General features: G+C 38.1%; 1 protein-coding gene across 2 annotated transcripts; it reads left to right on the forward strand.

The window, feature by feature from the left end:
• Positions 1 to 1210: 1210 nt before the first annotated feature.
• fam91a1 (family with sequence similarity 91 member A1) lies at positions 1211 to 22992 on the forward strand. 2 transcript variants are annotated; one of them, XM_067501224.1, is made up of 24 exons: positions 1211 to 1516; positions 2431 to 2515; positions 2992 to 3143; positions 4799 to 4856; positions 6547 to 6614; positions 6991 to 7104; positions 7569 to 7659; positions 8732 to 8794; positions 9066 to 9172; positions 9307 to 9345; positions 11220 to 11332; positions 11797 to 11906; positions 12405 to 12514; positions 12628 to 12714; positions 13234 to 13363; positions 15943 to 16091; positions 16743 to 16877; positions 18693 to 18806; positions 18979 to 19051; positions 20076 to 20222; positions 20645 to 20746; positions 20897 to 21020; positions 21137 to 21206; positions 22276 to 22992. In XM_067501224.1, exons 1-24 carry the CDS (start codon positions 1445 to 1447, stop codon positions 22459 to 22461), a joined length of 2499 nt encoding a protein of 832 aa, XP_067357325.1. In that variant the 5' UTR covers positions 1211 to 1444; the 3' UTR covers positions 22462 to 22992. The 2 variants fall into 2 exon arrangements, with proteins under 2 accessions (XP_067357325.1, XP_067357318.1); XM_067501217.1 differs by having other exon boundaries at positions 1212 to 1516; positions 12402 to 12514.
• Positions 22993 to 23888: the final 896 nt, after the last annotated feature.

Raw genomic sequence — 23888 nt, forward strand, 5'->3', positions numbered from 1 at the left:
GTTGTTGGTCTAATCATTTATATTGTAACATGACATCACTACAAAGAACATATTATCCCATCTTGCGCTGAAGAAAATTTATATTAGTTATTTGTTTGTATGTTATATTACTGAATACAAATGTCTATATACAAGTTAGTTGAAGCATCTGTTACAGGAAAAAACAAACTTGAGAAAGGGCAGGGGCTTGAACATTTCTGCATGTATCTGCAGAAATACATAAAGATGGAGATTCCATGAATCTGGACAGTATCTCAATTTTTGAATACACATGAGCAAAGTTTAAAAAACAAATAAAATTTAATGTATTGAGGTCACCAAACCTTATTAACCAGAAAGAGACATATCTCAGAAATCTTTTCAATGTTTTCATGCAGTTGATATCGCTAATTCACCATTTCACAAAGTTTCTTATCTGCAGCCAGAGGGACGCCTTAGGACTCGCACTTCCTGCAGCTATACAGGCAGCGAGATGAATTGCTGCTCATGTTTGTTTAACACCACATGACAAGGAATTGGAGTTACATGCAAACAGATTGAATAACATAGCTGCAGGAAAACCAGCTGTCAGCAAGTCAGACATCATGACATGTGAGCGCAAGAAGCTTTGGTGGACTTCACACAGTGAAGCTCGCAACTTCAAGTCCCCATTAAAAGCAAGCGGAGTTGAAAATTTCCACTTTTACGTTATGTCACTCACTTGAATACGACCTTCCTAACTTATAGCTCTGGACCAACAGTCAGAAGCAGTAAATCTTTCACAGAATTTAAAATACATGTTTTTGAAGGTGTTTTAAAGGCCAAATGAAAGTCACATTTATAATTTTAGCCAGGTCTTTGATATTCTGCACAAAAATCTTTTTTTTCAAATGCAAACAAAAGTTCAGTTAAGAACATAAAAAAGTTTTCCTAAACTTGTAGAAAATCTCAGTTGGAAAGTTATCAGCGCTGTGACTGTTAATACATACATAATTTTTAATTATTATTTTTTTTATTTAGAGAACTGCAGTCTGGTTTCTGGGAGCCTGAGGAATCAGCCTGTAGGTTAGTGGAGTCTCAGGAGCTTAATGAAGCCACCTCGTGTCTTTCTTAGCAGCCTACGTCCTACACAGTCATCTCATTGGAAATTATTATTTAACATGACTCAGATCTGATCATCAATCTCCTCTGATTAGTCTCGTGAACCATTCCCATCCACGGTCACGCCTCGACAGGAAGTGACGAGTGTGGCCACGAGCGTGACGAACGGCTCATTCGAAAATACAACAAGGAAGTGACCGTTTATTGAAAAGGAAATTAATCCCTGACCAAACACCTCCTCAAATCGAGGGTCCATTCGCTCGGTTGTTGGGTGCCGGGGGGGTAAAGTCACCGTGGACTTGCCCGACAGCCCGCTTCTCATCGTCTCCAGGGATTCTGCGCTTAGCCAGCTAGCTAGCTAGCTATGAATACGGACGTGGAATTTCACATCAGGCAGAATTATCCGTGGAACAAGCTCCCAGCTAATGTCAAACAGGTAACGTGTTTTTACGTTTCCGGAGGGCAGGGGGAGAGGAGAACACCGCCACGTTCTGGGGATGAACCTGTCAATGTCAAACTCAGTGTGTCATACAGGCAGCTGTCAGTGTCGCACGACTCACAGCCTTCTCTGCAGGGGCTTCACCATTCAGCCGAAGCAATAACTGACCATCGATATCTCGGCTATTGACTCTGCCTCAGGTTTAACCTCTCAGCCATCACATGACAGATTGTTTGTTAGGTGGCGTCACATGATTTTAGCGCGTGGATGTCACCTCCAGATATTGCATTTACACCTTTGTGCTCAGAGTGAGTTTTAGTTTGGCAGTGACGAAAAATGTGAAGCATGTTTTACTATTAATAGCCTGCATAAATCCCTCCTCTTGCACAAACGTTTGTGCTATTACGCCAACATGTCGTGGTGAAGTGGAGGCGGGCACATGTAGGTACAGTGATGCTGTGTGAGCTGCCTGCATCCCTGCTCATCCTTTCCAATCCTTGATTGCCAACCACAGCAGCTGGGCATCAGACTTCCAGTCTTGTGTCAGCACATTTGTGCTACTATAACCAAACAATTTAAGACTGCACCAGCTTTCCTAGCTTTATCCTCTTACATTTAAGCATACAGATGCTTAAATGATGGAATTGCCTGTGATCTGATACCAGTTTTGTTTTGCTGGATTAGTTAGTACAAGCCCAGAAACTATGATATTAAAACTGTGTCTATGGTCTTTAACTATAGTGAAGCCCTGAATTGTATGATGACGTTCACAAAGTATAGTAAAGTTAATTCGATTAATTGTTCAAACTGCACAGATAGTGGGGGTTGGGGGTAGAGTGGACCAGGGGCCTTGTAACCCAGCAGGTTTATTTGACAGTGGTCCTCACCTGTTTGCTTTGTTTTTTCTGCAGAGTTTGGGGAACTCTCAGCGCGAGTATGAAAAACACGTGCTGCTTTACAGCATCCGCAACCAGCTGCGATTCCGCAATAACCTAGGTAAGAAAGTTGGACCGTCACTCCAGCGCTAAACACACACTTTGTGCTGTCCAGAGTGGGTGTGAGATAAAATAACAAGTGTCAAACAAGCCCTCCTCTGTTTTATGGCTTAGTAATAAGGTGTTTATTATATAGTAGAGATTTCTGGACTGGCCACCTCTATGATATTTTATATTCAATATATATAATCTATTCTTATAGAACATCCCTGGAGTAAATCTTGTTTATTATTTGGAGGGAGGCATATCAAAAACACTGGCAACCCAGTATCAATTTTGACTGCAAAAGGTCAGGTCAGCCAGTAATCAATCCACTCTTCGACTCAGAGGTACATTCCTAGAATTAAAGTAATACTTCTTCCCCTCTTGCTATGTGTGTCAGTTGGTATTGTTCCCAATCAGTGCTTCCTTTTTTTATAATGGATTTATGTGGTATACAGAGATATCTGTAACCTGGCTGTTGTGTTTTATGGACAGTGCGCCATGTGAGGAAAGATGAGCGTAAGTATTATGAAGAGCTCCTGAAGTACAGCCGGGACCACCTGATGCTGTACCCCTACCATCTCTCTGACATCATGGTCAAAGGGCTGCGAGTTACTCCATTTTCATATTACATCGGAATCATGGAGGTAAGAAATTCAAGGGTTGATTCTAGATGCCGCTCAGGCGAATCATGCTGAACCTCATAATCTTTGTACACCAGAACATTGTTATTTCCACACACAGTTTGTGAAAAACATGGCTCACTCAGAAGTCTACCATATGTTATTTCTGAAACACAGGACAACACCAATGATTTCACCATACTATTACCAGAGCAGGAATACTTATTGTGCTGCAGCAAAAATTATTGGTTGGGAAACATCTTTAAATTTAATTTAAACTGAACAATGTCTTCAATTTCTACGTCTCTGGAAACCACTGCAGCAATGGCAGACATGACATTTAATAAAAAAAAAATATATAATACGAATCTGAGCTTTTTACAACTCCCTGATACCATGTAGACTATTTCTTTCTCACTTGAAGAATTGCAGTGTACTACTCTATATTACATGGTACACCTGAATAGATGCTTTAAAATGTAGTCTTTTATGCAGCTACTCCACTATTGTAAAGTCAGTAAGTATAGAGGACAAACCCTTGTATATCCCTCGCTCGCATAAGTGAGTCATACACTTGAAATTACATGTAATTTTCTTGCCAGAATGAGGAAAATAATTGTAACTTAGTATACCTTACCTATTATAGTACCTAATATTACCTAATATTAAGTCAGCACTACGATGTATCCAGTTAGTTTATGAAATATTCTGCTCTTTCGGAAGAGCATGTGGGGTAATGTTGAATGTCTGATGTAGTACACTAATTTCCCATGCTGATAGACATCAGTCAGGCACTAGGTGTCAGTCAGCATCTAGTGGGGACTAATGTATCAGCTCAGGGAGACACAGAAGACTTTCGGCTTATCCTGTGAGTTTTTACCAACCACTGATCTTAGGATAAACACACCTAGAAAAAATCTCGGCTGTTTGCTCTGTGGTCACTTTGAGCATTGTTTGCATGACGGCTCACTCCCCCTAATAAAGCTTACTCTGTTGTTTGAAGCTGGCACAGCCGGGCTCGCAGAGAGCCAGTCTGTCATTGACTTTGACCAGACTGGGTCTCCTTGACTCCTGACATTCGTACTAATTTTGCAATTACTAAATCCATATCTTCACAAACCTGTGTGTGAGTGTTAGTTTTGTAAAGTAATCAATATTAATCATAATATGTCTGTTTTTTAATGCCTGCAAACACATTTATTATGCCATTTCTTTACATACTGCTCTCAGACTTTTTTCTTTTCTTTATAATCCTGTTAATTTATTGTACATTGTGTGTGTGCTCAGATGCTGGTTGCCACATTCGATTGTTCCACATTTAGCACACTTCTGATTTCAACAAAAGAGATGTGACGAATATGACTTAAGTTATAAACATGAACAAGTATGAACCATTTGACTTCATCTTAAATTTAAAAAGACTTTTTCCTTTTTCCTTTGCACCCTAAACTGAACTTGACTGAGCTTTAATTGTAGCAACTAAATTGCCAAAGGCTCTGTAATATTCTGATAATCCTTCTTAATGAAAACAGGGGTAGAAATTAGCACTACCGCCCAGATCTGTTAATCCTATTATTAATCAGAGGTGTGGGGATACAGAATTGGAAGATGAAAAAATTGTTTAATTCATCGTTTTCTTGTCTCCTTTCCTTATTTTATTTTATTTTTTGAACCTCCAGGATATTATGAACAGTGAGAAGAGTTACGACTCCTTGCCCAACTTCACTGCTGCTGACTGTAAGTTTTTTCTTCTTTTTTCTTAGTTTCACTCTTCTCTCAAATTCACTGCCAGTGATTTTACTGGGTTAGTGTACCTCCCTCAATTCTTCTTCTTCTGTGCATTGGGTCTCTCTGTCTTTGTATTTGTTCTTACACTTTACCCCTATTCTCTTAAGATGGTGGAGCAGTCACTGTGAAAAGATGCACTGTTTTTAAAAAACTGGCAGGTCAATATGTAGGAATAATATAAACTTCAAAGGTCCTTAATTTACTTCTATGTATTTTTAATAGCATATATCAGTCTTTTAGTACTTGTTCAATGGAAAGAGAGAGGAAACAATTACTCAATTATTTGATTGACAGAAGGTGAATGAGCAATTTTCCTTAAAATCAATTAATTGTTTAATTGACATTCATTATTTTCAGTTTCACAGTTGTGCTGTACCAAATTGTGACTGGCAATTAATTTCTTTGTGTCATTTTATAATTAAGCAAACAAAAATACTTTTTTTTTCTTTATATGAATTTTTTTTGACAGATGCATCTGTGTTTGTTATTATATATTTGAATTTGAAAGCTTACTGTGACTTCTCTTGAATACCAAAAAAGTCACACGTGGTTAATTAAAGATAAATTAAGGATTTTCATAACTACATTATAAAAAATTTCTTTATTTCTAAAACACTGGATGTTTTCTGGTAATTATTATATGCAGTAAATCACTTTTTATAGTAGACCAAAATTGATTGTTAGAAACAAAACCCAATTGAGATTGTGCCAGAGCTGAAAGCCAAGTGTGCGGGCAGTTGTAGCATGCTTTGACTTTCTGCTGTCAAGTGAAACAGGATTTGGCTTTTGGCCCGTGAGTGACTGAGTCCTGGCAGTACAGGACCTTCCCACTGTGGAGACAGAAGGCTGCCAGCAAGCTGTGCTCCTAGCGGCCTTGCTCTTCTCTAATCTCCCTGGAGGAGCTTTGGATGTGTGTCATGCAGAAGTGGGTGGATGGAGAGGCAGTGAGAGTGTGCAGAAGATAGCTTTACGTGGGTGGATGTTTGTGTTGTGTCTGTGTCTCGGTGAAACAGCAGGATGCACGTGTAGGACTGTGCGGCATTAGGAGGCCAGAATGTGAACATCCGTTGCATTGGCGGCCTTCCCAGTATATTTTGCTCTGCCCCTTCTATGCCTTTGCAGCACAGGCAAGAGGAGGTGACAAGGTGGGATTTGAAGATTACTATATCACTGCACAATACCAACAATAAATGTTTGCTATATGGCCCTGAATCTTGTCAGATTCAAGTTCAATATTCATTTAAATCACATAAAACATGCTAACCATATGCTAACTCTTATGATCCCTTTGTGTGTTGGTAGATGGATAAGCAGTGCTTTGTGTGAGTGTGTGTGTGTTTCAGGGCATTGTACCAGAGAAGGTATGTGGTATTTGTGTGGATGTACTCTATCAAGAGTTTGGATGAGTCACTGCCTGCAAAGCTGTTTTTTTCACTGAAACAACCATCCAAAATAAAGTTGGAAATATCAAGAAAAAACTCATCCACAAACTTTGCTTTTCCTGAACATATCTCTTTTGATGAGGCTTCATAAGCTGTTATTGAATAATGCCTGAGACCCATTTGCAGCTAAATGTTTTCTGTAGTGTGGAGTGATTAATGTCAATGGTCTGACTTACCCTTAGCCCATCATTCCACAGGTCTGCGGCTGCTTGGCATCGGGAGAAACCAGTACATTGACCTAATGAACCAATGCAGGTCCTCTAAAGTAAGACATGTCACGAATATAATGTTAGGAGAAGTATTGCCTAATTTTTAAAAAGCAAACATCATATATTAGAACTACATTTAATGCCCTACTTGCATTAAGGGGCAGTGTCTGAAAATTGAAGACAGTAGTATTTTCTCCTATTATCTTTCAAACAAACTGCCAATAATACTCTATATAAAAACACATTCTAAGAAATATATCTGTAATCACTGTAAAATGTAGCTTGGTCATCTCTTTTTCATCGAATGTTAGTAATCAAATGTTAGAAATGTGTTCCACTATACCCTAGGTAATTAAATTATTTACTACTTTTAATTTGCTTTTGGTCACTTGAGCTCTCCTCGCCTGCTTATCTGGTTGTCTGCTTTGCTAGAAATTCTTCCGCAGGAAATCAGCACGAGACCTGCTACCAGCCAAACCCGTAGAGATTTCTGTCGAGCCATGGTGGGTGGCTCAGACTGGCTACATCACCGAGGACGATATCAGGGTAAGATCAGAGCTTTTTTTTTCCATGTTTCAGTTTGAGCATTACTGAATTAGTTTTATAGCTAAGATGCTGTGGAAGGATAACTTTATTCCTAATCTATTCCTCCTTTACATTATGTACAGTACATGCACAACATACATACAAATTCAGTGAGATTGATATAATCTTTTTTACTTGGCTTTATTGAAATTCTTACACATTACCCACCAAGTTACAAATATTCCTCCCATGAGCCTCTATGCTACCCATGAACATCTACTCTAACTAAAAATAAGTGTCTGCCAAGTTCTTCCTCCTGCCACAAATAAAAAGGAAATTGGGGAAAAAAAAGTTTTCATATGCAAGTTTATTCATCCCTCCCAGAAAATGCATTGGCACTGTCTTCTCTGGCTGTGATTTTTGTCATTCATGGCAGTAAACCCACATTAACATGCAATGTTACTTCTTATTGTTTGTAATTATAGATCTGTTCACCAGCAGAGAAGAAAGCCATAGATAAGATGATAGATTCTGGTCCTCAGCTGGCAGGATCAATGGAGTACAATGTGGTTTTAAGTGAGTATCTGTGACATGTTTTTATAAATTAAAGTCACACTTCTTTATATCTTTTGTTTACCTTTATTGATTGTGCTGTTTGCCTGTTTTTTATTTTTATGCTCTTCCTGACCCAGCCCTCCCCAAGTTTATTGTATTTAAACATATGGGCACAAGAAGTTGTCTTTGGAGACACAGGTTGATTTGATCCCCTGGTACTGTTGTAACCATAGCATTCCAATGAATTGAACGTACCCAAGCTAATCCATAAAGGTGCTAATGGAAATTATGGACACAATCTCTCTTTGAAGTCTGTGATCTATGTTGTTAGGCTTTTTTGACATTCAGTAATTAAAGTGCTCATTGTAGAAAAGCAAAGTCGTTACAGATAACATTAACAATGGCTTTGCTGTCTATGAGTGTCCTAGTAAATCATGACAGTGAAGCTACACGAACAATGTCATGACCCTGAAACTGATCCAGCTACTGAAAATGCGATTCAGCCAATGTTGGTATTTACACCTGTGCTTTTCCTACCGGATGTCATCAGTAAAAAAAGATTTGCTTTTCAATCAATCAGATATGGTGTTGGAATAATTAAAATATCAAAATTAGTTTTATCATATTCTGTTAAGAGCTGTAGGATTTTATTTTTATTTTTTTTTGGTTTGGGTTTGTATGAACGGTATTAACTAAAATTACCCCTAAATCTCCACTGAAATAGCAGATTTTGATATAAAACACAAGAAAACAAATTTTAATTTAATCAACATTCTGGTGTACCTGGTTCATTTGGCACCTGTGTGGGTTTGAAAGACAGGGTGAGGTTGTGTTCATGCAGTTTAAATGTTAATTAGAGAACTGTTTTGTTGAGTTGAACCTTTGCCACTGGGCATGAGTGATGGAGTGGGAACAAATACAGTTAGATACAGCAGTTGAATATGCAGTTTACAGTTGCAGTCAGATGATTACCACAGTCTAGATAAACGTCACTGTAAGATTTTTTTTTTTCAACATTGCAACAGTGATGTTAATGGGGTGATGTTCAGTTTTGGTTAGAGAGTCTTACTGCATGTTTGTTCTTTTACTGCAGGCTTGTACAACCGGGGCTTCATCTACTTGGATGTTCCCATTTCTGATGACAGCTGCATCTCAGGTACAACCAGCATGAGTTAAACATCCTGCTATTATCCTTGCTGAGTAATTGCCTTGACTAATCACTGTATGGACAAAAATTACAACTATGAAAATGTAAGCAAATATTATGTTTAATGGACTAGCACTGATCTGAAATGCAGCCTGATAGTTTCATTATCGATTTGTACAGCGTTTCGTAAAAGAAAAGTAGAAACCGATAATTGCACTGCAGAATAAACTAATGTAAACACATCAGTTGGCAAAGTTGATTTTTACTGTTTGTCTTTTAGTGCCCCCACTGGAAGGCTTTGTCATGAACCGTGTCCAGGGTGATTACTTTGAAACGCTTCTCTACAAAATCTTTGTGTCCATTGATGAGCAGACAAACGTAGCGGAGGTAAGCTTTAAAAACATGCTTCGCTGTGCTCATTGAAAAACATACGACTCTGTGGGTTTATTGATCAACCTCTCAACTAAGTTTTCCTTTTTTTTTCTTTCTCTGATGTTTTCTGTCCTGTCGGTGGCTCTCAGCTCGCAAATGTGTTGGAGATTGACTTGGACTTAGTAAAGGTGCGTATCCACTTGCTGCAGAATGTGAGAGTGTTGTGCATTGTATTGTAATGTATAGACTAACATGTTTTTCACAAGAGGATGGAAAATGGTAGATCTGAGATATAAAGCCACACTCTCAAAATTCCAAACACTGATAACATGGGGAGGTGTTTTCTTCTGGTTCTGCTATTGCTTTTGAAGAGATTTTGAGACATACTTATTTGTTTGTTTGTTTACTTAAAGGTACACAGTGTAGCTGTTTTAAGATTAATAATAGCAAAAAAAGGCAAGCGGTCTTAATCAGAATTTGCAAATCAATATTTTGGAGTCACATTTAAAGCCTAAAATACAAATCCAAAGCATTTAAATATTTTTTGGTAATGTTTGCTTCTTTTTCTCTTGAAATTAGCATTATTATCAAATGTGGATGCTGGCAGTTTTCTGTATAATTATCTGATAAATACATTTACAGCACAAGCACATTGGCACAAGTGCAAAGAGGAGAGGAGCCAGGATGTTATGAAGTCTAGCAAATAGATATTTCAGTATGATTTGGTATTCTGGATACATACAGCTCAGTGGTAGGCTACAACACACAAACACACAGACACATTTCAGATTCGATCCATCATACCCCATGGAGCAGCACCATTCCAGTTGAATTGGTGCTCCAATCTGACCCAGTTTCCTTTTCACTCTCCCTCAGACATTGAGCCAAATTATTTCTTCGTGTTACCGCCTCTGTTGTGAAGAGCTGAACTCCCCTGTCCTTCTGTCTTGTCTCATTCCTGGAGCTGAAAAGCAGCACTTACGGGAAGTGGTTGAAGGCAGTGGTGGCAGCGATTGAGAAACCCTGTAACTTCAGAAATGATTGAGATGTCTAAGAGGACGCTTTTGTACAGAACTTTTTTCCGTCGTGACTTGAGTTTAACTATCGCTTGTGTAATGACCGCCTCATGGCCCGAGTCGCTTGGGAAAATTTTTCTGCCTCCTCTTCTTTGATATGATAAGAGGGTGGCTAAGAATTGACCTCAGCTTGTTGCTCTGGGGCATTCAGGTGTAGAAAGCAATCAAGTCCTCCATACTTGACTGAGGTAGCTCGTTCAGGCTGAATAAAAGATTTAACACCACGGCAAGTTGAAGATTGTATGAATTAACAAAATAATGAAAAAGCCAGCTAGCTGTTAATAGAAAGTATACAGCATTAACTTTCTTATTACTTCTTAAAAACCACTGGACATAGAGTAATACCTTTTTATTGTGCAGTTGATGCTGTGGGTCATACAGTGAGCATCATCAAAATGTGTTCAGGTAGTTTCTAGTCACTTTTAGACCCTCACAAGTTAATTTGATGTCAGTAAAATCTGACCATATGATACCAAAGCAATATTTGTAAGAGCAGCTGCCATCTAAGTGGTTAAGAGTACACTGTTATACATCCATTATTCACATTATGTAAACTGGTCTGAAGTGGTCATCCCTTCTCTAGATTTAGTGATTTTTCTTTTGTATCCTTTATGTTTGGATAGTAGATTAAAATGCTATTTAAGGCAGATTGCAGTGTAATTAATTGTCAATGACAATGTGAGTTTTTTCCCCATACCTGTAGCAGGTAATAAAAGTCAATTAAAAAAAGCAACATTCTCTATTTTTGGTCATTGTTACACCAGCATACAGGAAGAAATCTGCCTTATGGATGGATTGATATAACTACGTGTTTATTGATTACGGTGTCAAGATATTTTACTGTGATTAAGTGCTGTAAGTGCTCTCTTTGTTTTAATTTTTATTTCCTTATTGTTGCTCTTCTACCCAAGTCCAACTGAAAGTTTAGGAGGGTCACAGGCTCAGCATATCTGTCTAATGATGTAATTTGACTCTGTTTTTAACAGAATGCAGTGTCCATGTACTGTCGTCTTGGCTTTGCCGTAAAGAAAGGTCATGTGTTCAGCTCGGATCAGCTCCACCCCACCTGGAAGAACGCTCCATCTGTCAACAGACTCAAGTATGCATGACACCATCATTTCTATGTTTTCAGGTTGATCTTTCAGGTTGAGAACATTTTAGGAGAAAGCTCAATTGTATTTGAAAAAAACAACAACACACATTAGGACTGAAATTATGTTTTTAAAAAAAATCAAATTTCTGGATTCAAGTTGGGAAGTGTACAATCTACTTGTCTATTTATTGTGCATCAGTCTCAAATATTTATTTTCTTCTCAAAGAACCCAATTCTCATAATATCTATTAATGTTCAGTGTTACAGATGTGTTGGAGCTGATGATTTGGAAGCAGAAATTACTGATATATTTTATTTCAAACATTTCATCTGGACTCTGAAAAACAAAACAAAAATTGTTCCATAAATAAAAAAAATTATTTAGATTAACTCAGCTGTTAAACGGTGTAAATGCTGAGAGCTTGAATAGTGATTTCAGCTTCTTTTTTGTGGTCTATCTTTTGTGTTAGGAGCACCATGGACCCTCAGAAGATGCTGCTGTCCTGGGAACAGGGCAGTCCTGTTATGGAGGGAGGCTCCTCAGCCACCGACACAGACACCACCAGTCTGGAAGATCAAGGTCTGGCTAACCCAAACCAAATCCTAACATTAAACCTAACAACATACATGTATATACGCACTCAAAAGCATATTTAGCAGTGTATACAAGTTCACAGGACATAAATCACTGTCTGAATATTACTTCAGAGGTTTAGCAGTAGCAGTACTGGTTAACCCATTAGAAAGCTCAGCCATGCTACTAAAAATAATTATCATGCATTATAAAAGGTCTTGTTTTGTATATATTGTTACTAAGTCTTTGTTATTCATGTTAAGCTGGCTATGTCTTATTGCTTAAACTAGCAAAGTGTCTCTGTACCATGTAACCACGTTTACATGTTACTGTTTGAATAAATGTTATATATTTGAGAAAGAGACATGGTTTGGTGTTAGGTGTGAACACATTTAATTTTCTGGAAATCATAATCTTATATCCTGTTTAATGGTGAATAATGCATTACACATGATATTGTCCCTGATCTTCTTATGTGTCTTTTCTTCTCGGTCACTCCAGCAGACACAGCTAGTGTTAGTAGTCTGAGCATCCCCGCTCCACCCACCAAGAGAATTGCCTTCCTCTTTGACTCCACCCTTACAGCCTTCCTCATGATGGGCAACCTGTCACCGGTTAGTGAGTGGATGTGCAACGCTAACATAGATTGACCAACACACACAGAGACCGTCGATGTAAAAAGGTTTCTTAATCGCAACAAAATATACATTGACTGTGTATTTTACAGAACCTGAAGAGTCATGCAGTGACCATGTTTGAGGTGGGTAAGCTGTCTGATGAGACTCTTGACAGCTTCCTTGCCGAGCTGGAGAAGGTAAGATAAACACGAAAAAAAGGAAAGGAAACATTTATAGTTCATTTAGTGAAACCTCTGGCTTTAAACACCAGAAGATACTAACTCAGTGAACAAACATGAAACATAATGCGAAGTTTAATGTGTACATGTGTGGACAGCACAGTTAGAAGGTCCCGTGTTGGAATCTCCCTACTGGGTGGAGTTTGCACGTTCTCCTCATCCTTGCATGTGGATCTCCTCCTTGCACTCTGGTTTCCTCCCACAGTCCAAACACATGCATGTTAAGTTCATTGATAAATAAATTGGCTTGCTGTTGGTATGAATGTGAGCATGAGTCATTGTCTGTCTGTGTATGGCCTCGGTGTACCCTGCCTCTCTCCCAATGAGAGCTGGGAAAGGCTTTAGCCCCCTGCGAACCTGTACAGGATAAGCGGTTAAAGAAAATGGATGGAAGGGTGCACATGTGTACACATGAAAACCACATACATGCTCACAAACACCCACCTTCAACATCTTTCCTGGTTCCTGTTTCTCCAGGTGGAGAGCACAGCAGAGGGCGAGGCCCAGCGTTACTTTGACCATGCTCTGACCCTGAAAAACACCATCCTTTTCCTGCGGTATAACAAAGAACTTGCTCAGGACCAGGGACCTGATATCCCAAATATAGGTAGTTATGCATTTACACTCTGTTTGTTATTCCCTCTATGAGGCCGGAAGCCAGACTTCACACACTTGCATGTGAATATACATGTGGTATACAAACTGTCAGCTTGAAAGCTAGATTTGGATTTGTATATAGTTATGCAGCTGGAATGCTAATTTTGGTTTTCTCACTACCTTCCCAAGCCCGCAAAGTATTTTGTTCTGCTGTCTGCACATAACCCTGTGTGTGTTTTCTGCAGCTAGTTTTTTGCAAACTGTTGACATCCTCTGTAGTTTAATTGCTAATTCACTTTCATAAGGGCATATAATATATCTGTCACCCGGAAGTTTACGGTTGAAGCAGGAAGTGTACAGTAAATGAGGTGGAATCAGTGTCTGCACAAAATAGCTGCACAGACAAGAGGTTAAAATAACATGTTTGCTCTGTAACATGTTTTAAATAGTTATCAACTAAAAGAATTAAAACAGGCAGTTGTCACTATAAAGCTCCCATTTGATCATATGTGTGTTACTGTGTGTACGAAACAGGCTCTTTATTTCCCTTGAAAAACTGAAATGTATCTAATTTATGCAAACAATAAAAAGGTGAATTTCAGCTTAAAAAACAATAATGCAAACATCTGGGTAAATATTTATGCTAGCTCGCATTTATTTCTATTAGCAGCTGTTCAACAGTTTATGTTTTGTGAACGTTACTCACATTTGCAGCAAACTACCACAGCAAATTTAAGTTTAACTACCTAAGTTTCTCGTAATTATAGAAAATCAATAAGTAATATAGTGTTTTAAGGTTATTTTCATGTTGTCAAGGCTATAATAGAATCAACAAAGGGGAGTAGATGTCATTTGTTTGCTTCTTTTGGCAAAACATAGTATCTTTGTGTGACTCTGCTTTCAACAGCACTTCACTTCAACTTCATCTTCTGGAGGGTTTCTTGGTCATATTTTTGGATGCATATGTATACACTGATTCTATAGTCAAGCTATATTATACCTCTTACTCTATGTGTAGCAGTAGCAGAGAGTGTCACCTAACAATGTTGAGGCAAATCTCTGAGTTTCCATGTAGCTACCATTGTGCCACCAGATGCTGTTTGTTTGGTTTGGCTGTGTGCCCCTCTTCTGATTGTCTTGTCTCTCAGTCCTCCTCAGCTGCTTCTCCAGACGTCTGCTGGGAAGTGAGCGCAGTGAGAACCTGCTGCCTGGAGCTAAACTAAGCCCCAAATGAAGAGTCTAGTAATGAAAATTGATCTGTGACAGTAATTTTTGTACATTCTCAGACTTGTCCTATTTATATATCACTTATAATAGAAAGTTGAATTAGTGTCTAACATAACCAGGGCATATCTTCAAAGTCTACACTCTTACTACAGCATTATTGATGACCTAAAAGGTTCACAATAGAGGAAAATAATCAATCAGTTGACAGCTTTAATCCATATAAACCAGGAGTCTGATGGCCTAAACTAAGTTTTGTAAGATGCTACGCCTTTCTGCACTTTGAAATAAATATAAACATGTGTGTCTGGTTTAGTAAGTTCTCTGATCATTCAGTCTGCAAAACTCAACAAAAGTAAAACTTTATCAGTTAATTATCACTATCAACAATTCATAAACACCTCTAAACTCTACTGTACGGTATATCTGCTGCAAGAGACATGAATTGATCATTAAATGCAGAATGGCACAGTGACAGCTGTGTTGAAAGGGTGTTTGTCACCTTAGTGAGAATGTCTTCTTAACACCTCAGCTATAAAGACAGGGAAAAATCTTTAAAGTGCATTCTAGATCTCACCCACTGCTCTTCAACCAAATTACTATTTGATGCATCCACGCTGGAAATAGGGGAAAACAGCAATTCAAGAATTGTAATACTGCTTTTTAATACTGTACCTTATCCATGCCAGTATTTGAATGTAGCCAAGTGCATTCACGCAAGTGCAGCCCTTCAGTACATTTTTGACTTACTTGTAGTTTACATGAGAACTTCCATTTTGTAGCATTTATTGTCCTACATTTAAAAAAAGGGAAATATTAATTTCTACCATATTTATTAGACATCTTTAGTTATGTTGCACATGCAGATTATTATGGATACAACACCTAGCAGTAGTTATACTTAGCCCCCACCAAGCTGCACCATCAGGAAAGTTTACACATTAATGCATCAATAATTATAATCCAATAATTAAATTATGTCATTCTGGATGAATGAGTACTTTTACTTTAGTTATGTTAAATATATTTTGGTGCTGATACTTTTGACTTTTACTTAACGCTTGAACATGTTAAACAGATCTGGGTTGAGCCCAGATCTGTTTAACACTTGCACCTTTGCATGTAATCAACAGCATAAAGGTCAAAAGTCTGCAAATTGCCTTAGTTTTTTTAATCAGTTACACAGTTTGAAGGTGCTGAGAAATTATTGCTTCCGTAGTGTACTCTTCAGTTAAAAGCAATATATTTCAGCTCCAGTAATTAAAATTAACACCTATCTGTATCACCTATATCATACAAACTCATGTGGTTTCCAATATGCTTTGTATCAAAGTGGTAACTTACCCTGTTTTATTTTCCATTTAGGTTTTCCCTTGGACATGTTGCGCTGTGAGAGCCTGCTTGGTCTGGACCAGGCCACCTGCAGCCGCGTCCTCAACAAAAACTACAAGCTACTGGTTTCGATGGCGCCGCTCAGCAATGAGATCAGACCAATCAGCAGCTGCACGCCTCAGGTATGACACATGGAGGGAGAGCAGAGGGGAAACAGTGTGTCATGCTGGGAAGTTGAATCAGATGTTGTGTGTGCTAGGATGTGAGTGTTCTATGTCTGTGTTTGTTTTAATCTACCATTAATACATGTGATACATGTGTGCTTTAGCTGGTGCTTTGTTTGGTTGTGTTTGCCCCTGTGTGTGTGTGTGTGTGTGTACGTGCATTTACTTTGTGAATACACAGCCTGCGGTTGCTCCAACAACGAGATGACACAAAGAGAGAGAGGCCAGGGAAGGAGGAGGCGAGGCTCATGAGTAATTCCTGTGCTTGGCCACACTCCAGTTTTCTAGCTGAGCTCAGAGACATGGAGGGAAAAAAAGTTAAACTCTTGTTGTGCTATTCATGCTGCTGATTATTCTCACACTGCTGGGACTCGGTGAAGTGGAATTCAATGAATTCTTTATTTTTCTTCTCACCTCTCAAAGAGCAGTTTCAATTTCTACATCTCAAAGAGAAAGAACTAAACAATACACAGATATTCTCCTTGGTTACTTTTTTGTTCCTTTGAATGTGTGTTTATGTGAGAAATGAAATGCCAACATGTTTGTTAGGTATATTCTGCTCCTGCACACTTGTATGTGTCATATGTATGTCTTCGTTTCTCCTTGCAGCACATTGGCCCAGCCATCCCTGAGGTGAGCTCCATCTGGTTCAAGCTGTATCTGTATCATGTGACTGGCCAAGGCCCGCCGTCTCTGCTGCTCTCCAAAGGCTCCAGGCTCCGCAAACTCCCAGACATATTCCAGGTTAGCCTAGAGTAATATTTAATCATGTGGGTAGGTTAGATTTGTGCAGCTACATGGGTAATTGTGTAAATGAATGCTGAAACAGCAATACAGTATGCTAGAAAGTTCTCTTTGAAGTTGGATAAGAAATGCCACATGTGATAAGAAAAACATTTCTCTGGGTCAGGTGTTAGACTTTTCATTCATCTTTGATTTATGCCCTTTTAAATTTTAACATTTTGAAATTGTCTGGTACTGGAGTTGTTTAAAACTCAAACTATCTAATTACCACCTTGTGAGTTTGACTCCTGGCCCGGCCTTCCCTTTGTTGTCATTTCCTATTGCTTGTTTAACTGGCTCTGTTTGCACTATCCGCTATTTAATAAAGACACACACTGGCCCGGAAAAACATAAAAAAATAATAATAATCTTGACCTTGTTTTATATGAAAGAGCTGGTAATAGGAGCACTGGAGGTAAAATTCAAGTTAGTTTCTTTTATTCCTTTTAATTCAATTTTTTTTAAATGCAGCAAGTAGCACATGACGGTCATACCACATAGTGCACCTGCGTTTTCTTTCTCCATGGCTTCTGAGTGGTCTTGAAATGTTTTTTTTAACCATCCTGGGAATGAGCTATGGTGAAAATCTCAAGGGAGGCAATATTTTTTAATTATGGAAACATAGCAGCGAGTACTGTTCTTGTTTCAGAGTTTCATTTTATATATTTAAACCCCTTCACCACATCATAAGATGGCTATTATTAAACAAGAAAATATGAAAATCATGGGAAAGCTTTGACTCAATTAAGGAGAACAAAGCATGAGTTATGGCTCGCAAAATTAGTGCCTGGGTGGATCTTAATTATTTTAATCAGTTAATATTTAACATAGTGGGAGGTTGATAAGTTTACATGTCACCTTGAGTGGAGAAATGATATTTTCAGATCTTATTTTTTGCTTTTTGTTTCCCAAGATTAAACTTTATCTGATATTAATAGTTGGGAGATTATGTTATTAATCTGTTATTAATTGTATGATATGAAATTAAAGTGATTGTTAGAAGGGTGAGTCTATGTTTGTCACAAAAATCATGTTCAAACAAGGTTATTCAACATTGTTAAACACTTTTTTTTTTTTAAATTAATTTAAACAAACCTATATAGCATAATGCAACCCCCATCCCCCCACCCTTGTTACAGAATCCACGTAACCTGCTATATTTGCCAAGTTTAACTTAACAAAACTGTTCCACAATACCACCACAGACTGCTTTGGGAAAAATTCTGTGTTGTGATTGTCTGATCTGCCAGCTTGACTCAGTAGCATCGCTCACTTTACCATACACAGAGAGGTGATAGGACGTGCAGCTGGTCAAAATGAAGACCACTCTCTGCTGAACTACCTAACAAATTACATAAAATCATTTTTGGATTAAAGCAGTTCATTAAATTTCAAATATTTTGGGGGGGGCAGGGGGGGGTTGCAATCGAACAAATGTTTGAAATTTGAAAATAAAGCCATAGCCCAAAAAGCCTTTGTCTTGTTGCACTAGTTTTGGCCACAGAAGCCTTAGGCAGTACCACTCCATATTAATAGATGTTTTAAGCATACTTCTTCAAAAGAGGTGACAAACTGTAGTTTTATTTATTTACCTTTTTATTACCCTAAGTTTGTGTCACATTTGAAGGTGTCTTTATTTTGCTAAACATTAATATTTTCAGCATAGCATACAATATTTTACTTAAGATTATTCAATCAATATGTTGAGTGATAAGCTACTAGAAGACTCCTCACTGTGGATGAATGCATTGTTTAACCAATTGTTTCTCTCTCCAGGTCTACGACAGGTTGTTAATCACATCCTGGGGTCATGACCCTGGAGTCGTCCCTACATCTAACGTGCTGACCATGCTCAATGATGCCCTCACACACTCTGCTGTTCTCATTCAGGTTTGAGTTAATCATAAGATCACGTGTTTTCTTCTTCATTTTTGATTTGTTAATTGTTCTTGTGACAAATAATACCATCCGATGTTGTACATTTACTTGCGTTGTGCATTTGTTAGCAAGTCTCGCTGTGTTTAGATATAAATGTAAACCTGTGTATGTGTCTAACCCTCAGGGTCATGGTATGCATGGCCATGGAGAAACAGTTCACATACCATTCCCATTTGATGAGGAGGATCTGAAGGGAGGTAGGATAAAATCATGTATTACAACATACGTCATATGTAATTTATTCATTCATTGTCATATCACATACTGTATTGTTAATATTTTTACTTCCATACAATATTATTACTGTTATTACAATCAGTACCAGAACTGTTTATTTCATATGTAATGCCCCAGTTTAATCTAAATCTTATCTCATCCCTTTAGACTTTGATCTGGTATTTTTTAATTATTATTGCTTATTATCTTATTGTTGTACAAAACAGCTATTATTACTATATGCTATTCTGTGAAAACTGCTCTTGGTGGTTGAATTGCCCCTAGGGGACAAATGAAGTTTTTGAATTGAATTCAATTAGTAGCTGTCATTATGTAGCCTGTATATTATGCTAATACATGCATCCGTTATATGCTGACACTGTAGAGCAATTGAGTCGATAAAACTACCTCAGCCTTTCAATAAGCTACATTTTTTTACAAAGCATAATGTTGAATGGCTAATTAACATTCATCATTTCATTCAGACTTGAAAAAGTAATATGGACCCTTTTTATTAGATGTTCCTATAATTTACCTACATTCTGAACAAAACAGTAAGTAAACAAGAGAAACTAATTTATGTTTTTTTGTTTGTTTTTATTCTGATTTATGACAAAGCATGGCACCAACTACTCTCATTTTAGAAGCTAGAATCTGAAAATGTTGGCATCTTTAGTTACTCTATTTTCATATACTTGCTGATTACTTTTCTGTTATATTGTTACAGCTGTGCCTGGTGCACATTCCGTTTGGTTACACTTAATTTTAATCCCTCTTTCTCTAGTGAAATATTCAGGCTGAGTGGCTTTGAAGTTCTTGAATCCCCTGAAACCCTTTCTTTGTGAATTGTAACATTTAAATATCATCCTCTTAATACACCTGCTTTCAGAATATAACAGTCTCTGGAGTTTTGTTCATCACTATGAGTGTTTTTTGGCCTTTCTGGAGTTTAACATTGCTATTAATTCCTCTTGATTATGGTATCTTTTTCTTCTTCCTTTGCAGAGTTCTCCTACTCCAACATGTGTGTTCATAAAGCGCTGCAGAAGTTGAAGGAGCATGTGGATCTCCAGCACCAGTGTGGCTACATCACCATGCTCAACTCCAACAACAGGCACCGTCGCAGGACCAGCGACAGTGCTGAGTGCAGAGGTAGTGGAGCGAACACCCACACTCACACACATTTTTTGAGACTGTGTTATGTAACAGATTAGATATATTGTTGTATTAGTAACAACGCCCTTGCCTGTGATGGCCATTAGCACTGTTGGTGCAAATTAGATAAAGATTGCTCACACCGTGGTTTAATTATGCTGTTTGTCTGCATAATTGTGTCTCTTACTGTGATGGCCTTTGCTAATGGTTGCGGATCGAACATTCTTAGCCTTTACCTTGAGGTTCCTGATTTAATCTTTCTGATGTAAATGATTACAGATTTTGTGTAACATATGTAGATATTTATGTACAACAGGAAATCATTTTTGAAGGTCATTTGAGCTATAATCCAGCCATGAACAGTTTCTCAGACTGTTCAGACCTTTAATGCTGATGGAGATTTGATGTCTTTCTTCAAGGAGACACCCATCTTGGTGGAGGTCTGGACACCAATGGCAGCACTGAGTCCTTTGAGCTTGTCACTGAAGACAACAACGGTGAAGGCAAAGGAAAGGCAGACAGTAGGTTTACATTTTTAGTTAATGTGTAAATTGATTTATTAGAATATCTTTATTTAACTTACTTATTTGGAGGAGCAAAACTATAAAGTTAGGTCTTCCGTTGGATTGCCCATCACACCTATCCACTGACAATTGCTTTTAATTCCTAAGCCCTTTCCTCTGAAGATGAGTGGGTCCCTCTTGAACTGTGCTTCGGCATGCCGCTCTTTAGCTCCGAGCTCAACCGCAAAGTTTGTCGAAAGATTGCTTCACATAAACTTTGTAGCAACGAAAGGTAAAAAAAAAAATCAAACACTCTGCATCCTCAGAAATTTTACTTTTACTTAAAACATTCAGAAAATTGTAAAGACATGTAGTAATGCTTAACTTCTGGCCTTCGTGTTGTGTCAGCCTTCAGGAGCTGCTTCACTCAAGCCGAAAGCTTTCGTTGAGGGTGTTGAGCTTCGTTGAGTTATACCAGGTAAAAACAACACTTCACTGAAATCATCAATAGTTGGAGATTTAAAGATGGAGTTTGTTAGAATTAATTAAGGATAAGTGGAATTTTCTTTTTCTACAATTGAAAAATGTATTAAATGGAATTGTTGGTTAAATCGGGTTTAGAGTATGCCAGACTGCAAAAACTTTTCCACTGAGGTCTTCCATACTGTCTAAATTTTCATTCAAGCAGTAGGCCTCAAGATGCTGTGTGAAATCTAATGCAGGGAAAACCATACGTTTGTTATTTTAGGATAACGAGATAGTCAAGCTTAAGCTGCTAGCATGAGAAGACAATATAATTAAGTCATCCATTTGCAGTAATGGGGTAAAAGAATAAATACGAAGAGGATTAATGTGTTTTACCATATTCAGATGATGAGATAGTTGAGGCAAAACAACTGTCAGTGACTGTGACTGCTCCTGACAGCCATATCATTAAACCTTTTAATCAGTATTAGTAAATGACTACAGTATAATACACACTTCTCATTGTAGGAAAGTATAGCAACTAAAGGGTTTGATATTTTCTTTTACTGACAGATCAAAGACCTTACATTAACATATCAAACACTATGCAGTTAGATAAGAAAAACAATATAATTTAGGGGACAAAAAAAACAAAATGTGAGACAATTATCAGAGTTAAAGTTGAGTGTAGCAGCAACAAGGGCTATATGAAAGTGGGACTGAGATAAAATTGGGTATTCTGCTTTCTGTGTATGTGAGTGTGTTTCAGTCTGAGGATGTGGCAGAGAGAGAAGGGAATGAGAACATGAATAATAGTACATTGAATGTATACTTTTCATTTTAAACATCATATCCACACTGTCAGACAATTTGTTGATTTTAACTGAATAGTTACTGAGCCTCTTGACCTCGTCTGCATAATATCTACAAAGATTTTCTGCAACATGATTCAGTATTTAGAGGTTTTTATAAAGATGGCACAGACTGTAAATCAGACAGCAACCATTGCACTTAGCTTTTACTGACATTTTTTATCCTCTTCCCACTTATCATCCTTTGTGGCCTTTGCCCTGTGTGTGCAGGATGGCAGCGAGACCGCCACTCTAGACAGCAACACATCAACTCCGCTCAGTCAGCCCCCGGTTGAGTCCGGTGTCCCCCTGCCCGCCCTCAATCTTCTTTTCCAGGACGGAGAGCTGAAGGAGTGGAGCGCGCGGCCCCCACCTACTCTGGAAATCTCAGCCCCGCAGAAGGATCAATCCACATAAAACAACCCAACAAAACTTCCAGATTTGGTCATGAGGAAGGTGGCCTCTCATGGAAAAGGACCACACTTTCTTACAGAGTCGCTTCTCACTAAGAAAGTTCTTATTTGAAGTTCAATCCTGCATCTCCACATCGGGTCACAAGGAGACAGTTATAAATGTTGCTCTCTGTGTCCTTTAGTGTCCAGTCTCCTGCACAAACTCGTTGTCATTTACCAGCTGTATGAGGAATTGTTCTTGCCAACACTAGTTTTACCCCCTCCCCCCGTTTCTGTTTCCCCACTATGGTTACTTGCATTCGGAGGGCAGTGTTATCTGTTGGAGTGGTGCTATTATCACAGTGTATAACAAGTGATGCAGGTAAACGGCATATAATATACATGGAAGACCTTTAACTGGAAATGCAAGCACTGTTCTCTACTGACAACCCCCCCAATTCTTATATTTTGTGAAACGTGAGAGCAGAGTGGGGAATGGTTAATATTGTATAGATGTTATCAAAATAACCCACAAAATAAACAGTGAAGTATTGAACTGACTTCTTCAGGAATCATTTGACAATATGTATATTCTAGGACCAAGTCTTTTCTCTTAAGAGTCCAAATAGAGACGCCCCCGCTGCCTAAGTCTGTTTTCCCTGTGCATGATACTGTACTGTTGCACAACTCCTAGTATAAAAATACTTTCCTCTTTACTTGTAATCAAAATTGGGGGCATTTGTTTATTTGCTCTGTGCAGGATTTTTTCCAACCTGTGAATGAAGTAATGTCATGTTTTTTTTTTTTAAATGATAGCTCCCTCGTAGTGCACGTAGGATTTTAAAAGCTCACGTTTGCCACAAAGAAGTGTTTCCTCTTTTTGAATCTCAGACAAGTGCAAATATGAATAAGAATTAAAGAAACTGATGATTTTTATCCTTCGTTATTCATCTTACTCAGTACAAGAAAACACCAAAGAACTTTTTTCCTGTACAGTGACTTTTTTTTTTTTTACATTTGTTTACTGTTCTTTTTGTATTTTGCTGCATTATAGCATAAGTATCAACCAGTCAGAAACTTTCACTTAATTTTGGTTTTATTTATTTCTTTTTTTTTTTTAATTGTACAGGTTTTTCACATAATTAAAGTGCTTTTAACCAATTAAATCCACATGTCCACACATCCACATTACCAACCTTCATCCCTGCTCAAAAATTTGAGTTTATTTTAACAAGTTTAAGTATATCTAATTGTATAGAACAGGAACAGTCAGGTCTGTGAGTTTGACCCAGGCCTCTTGCCTGCCAGTATGTCTCCAAAGATTGACTCCAGTTTTTGTGCCATGCAGCACACTCTTGGCCAGCGCACCACACTCACCAAGGGATTCTGTTTACACCATGTTTTTAAAAAATGGGGTTTATAGTCTAGAGAGGAGAAGGAAACTTCGCTGTG

This window comes from Channa argus, chromosome 1 (genome assembly GCF_033026475.1).
Source record: "Channa argus isolate prfri chromosome 1, Channa argus male v1.0, whole genome shotgun sequence".
In the NCBI taxonomy this organism is placed as follows: Eukaryota; Metazoa; Chordata; class Actinopteri; order Anabantiformes; family Channidae; genus Channa; species Channa argus.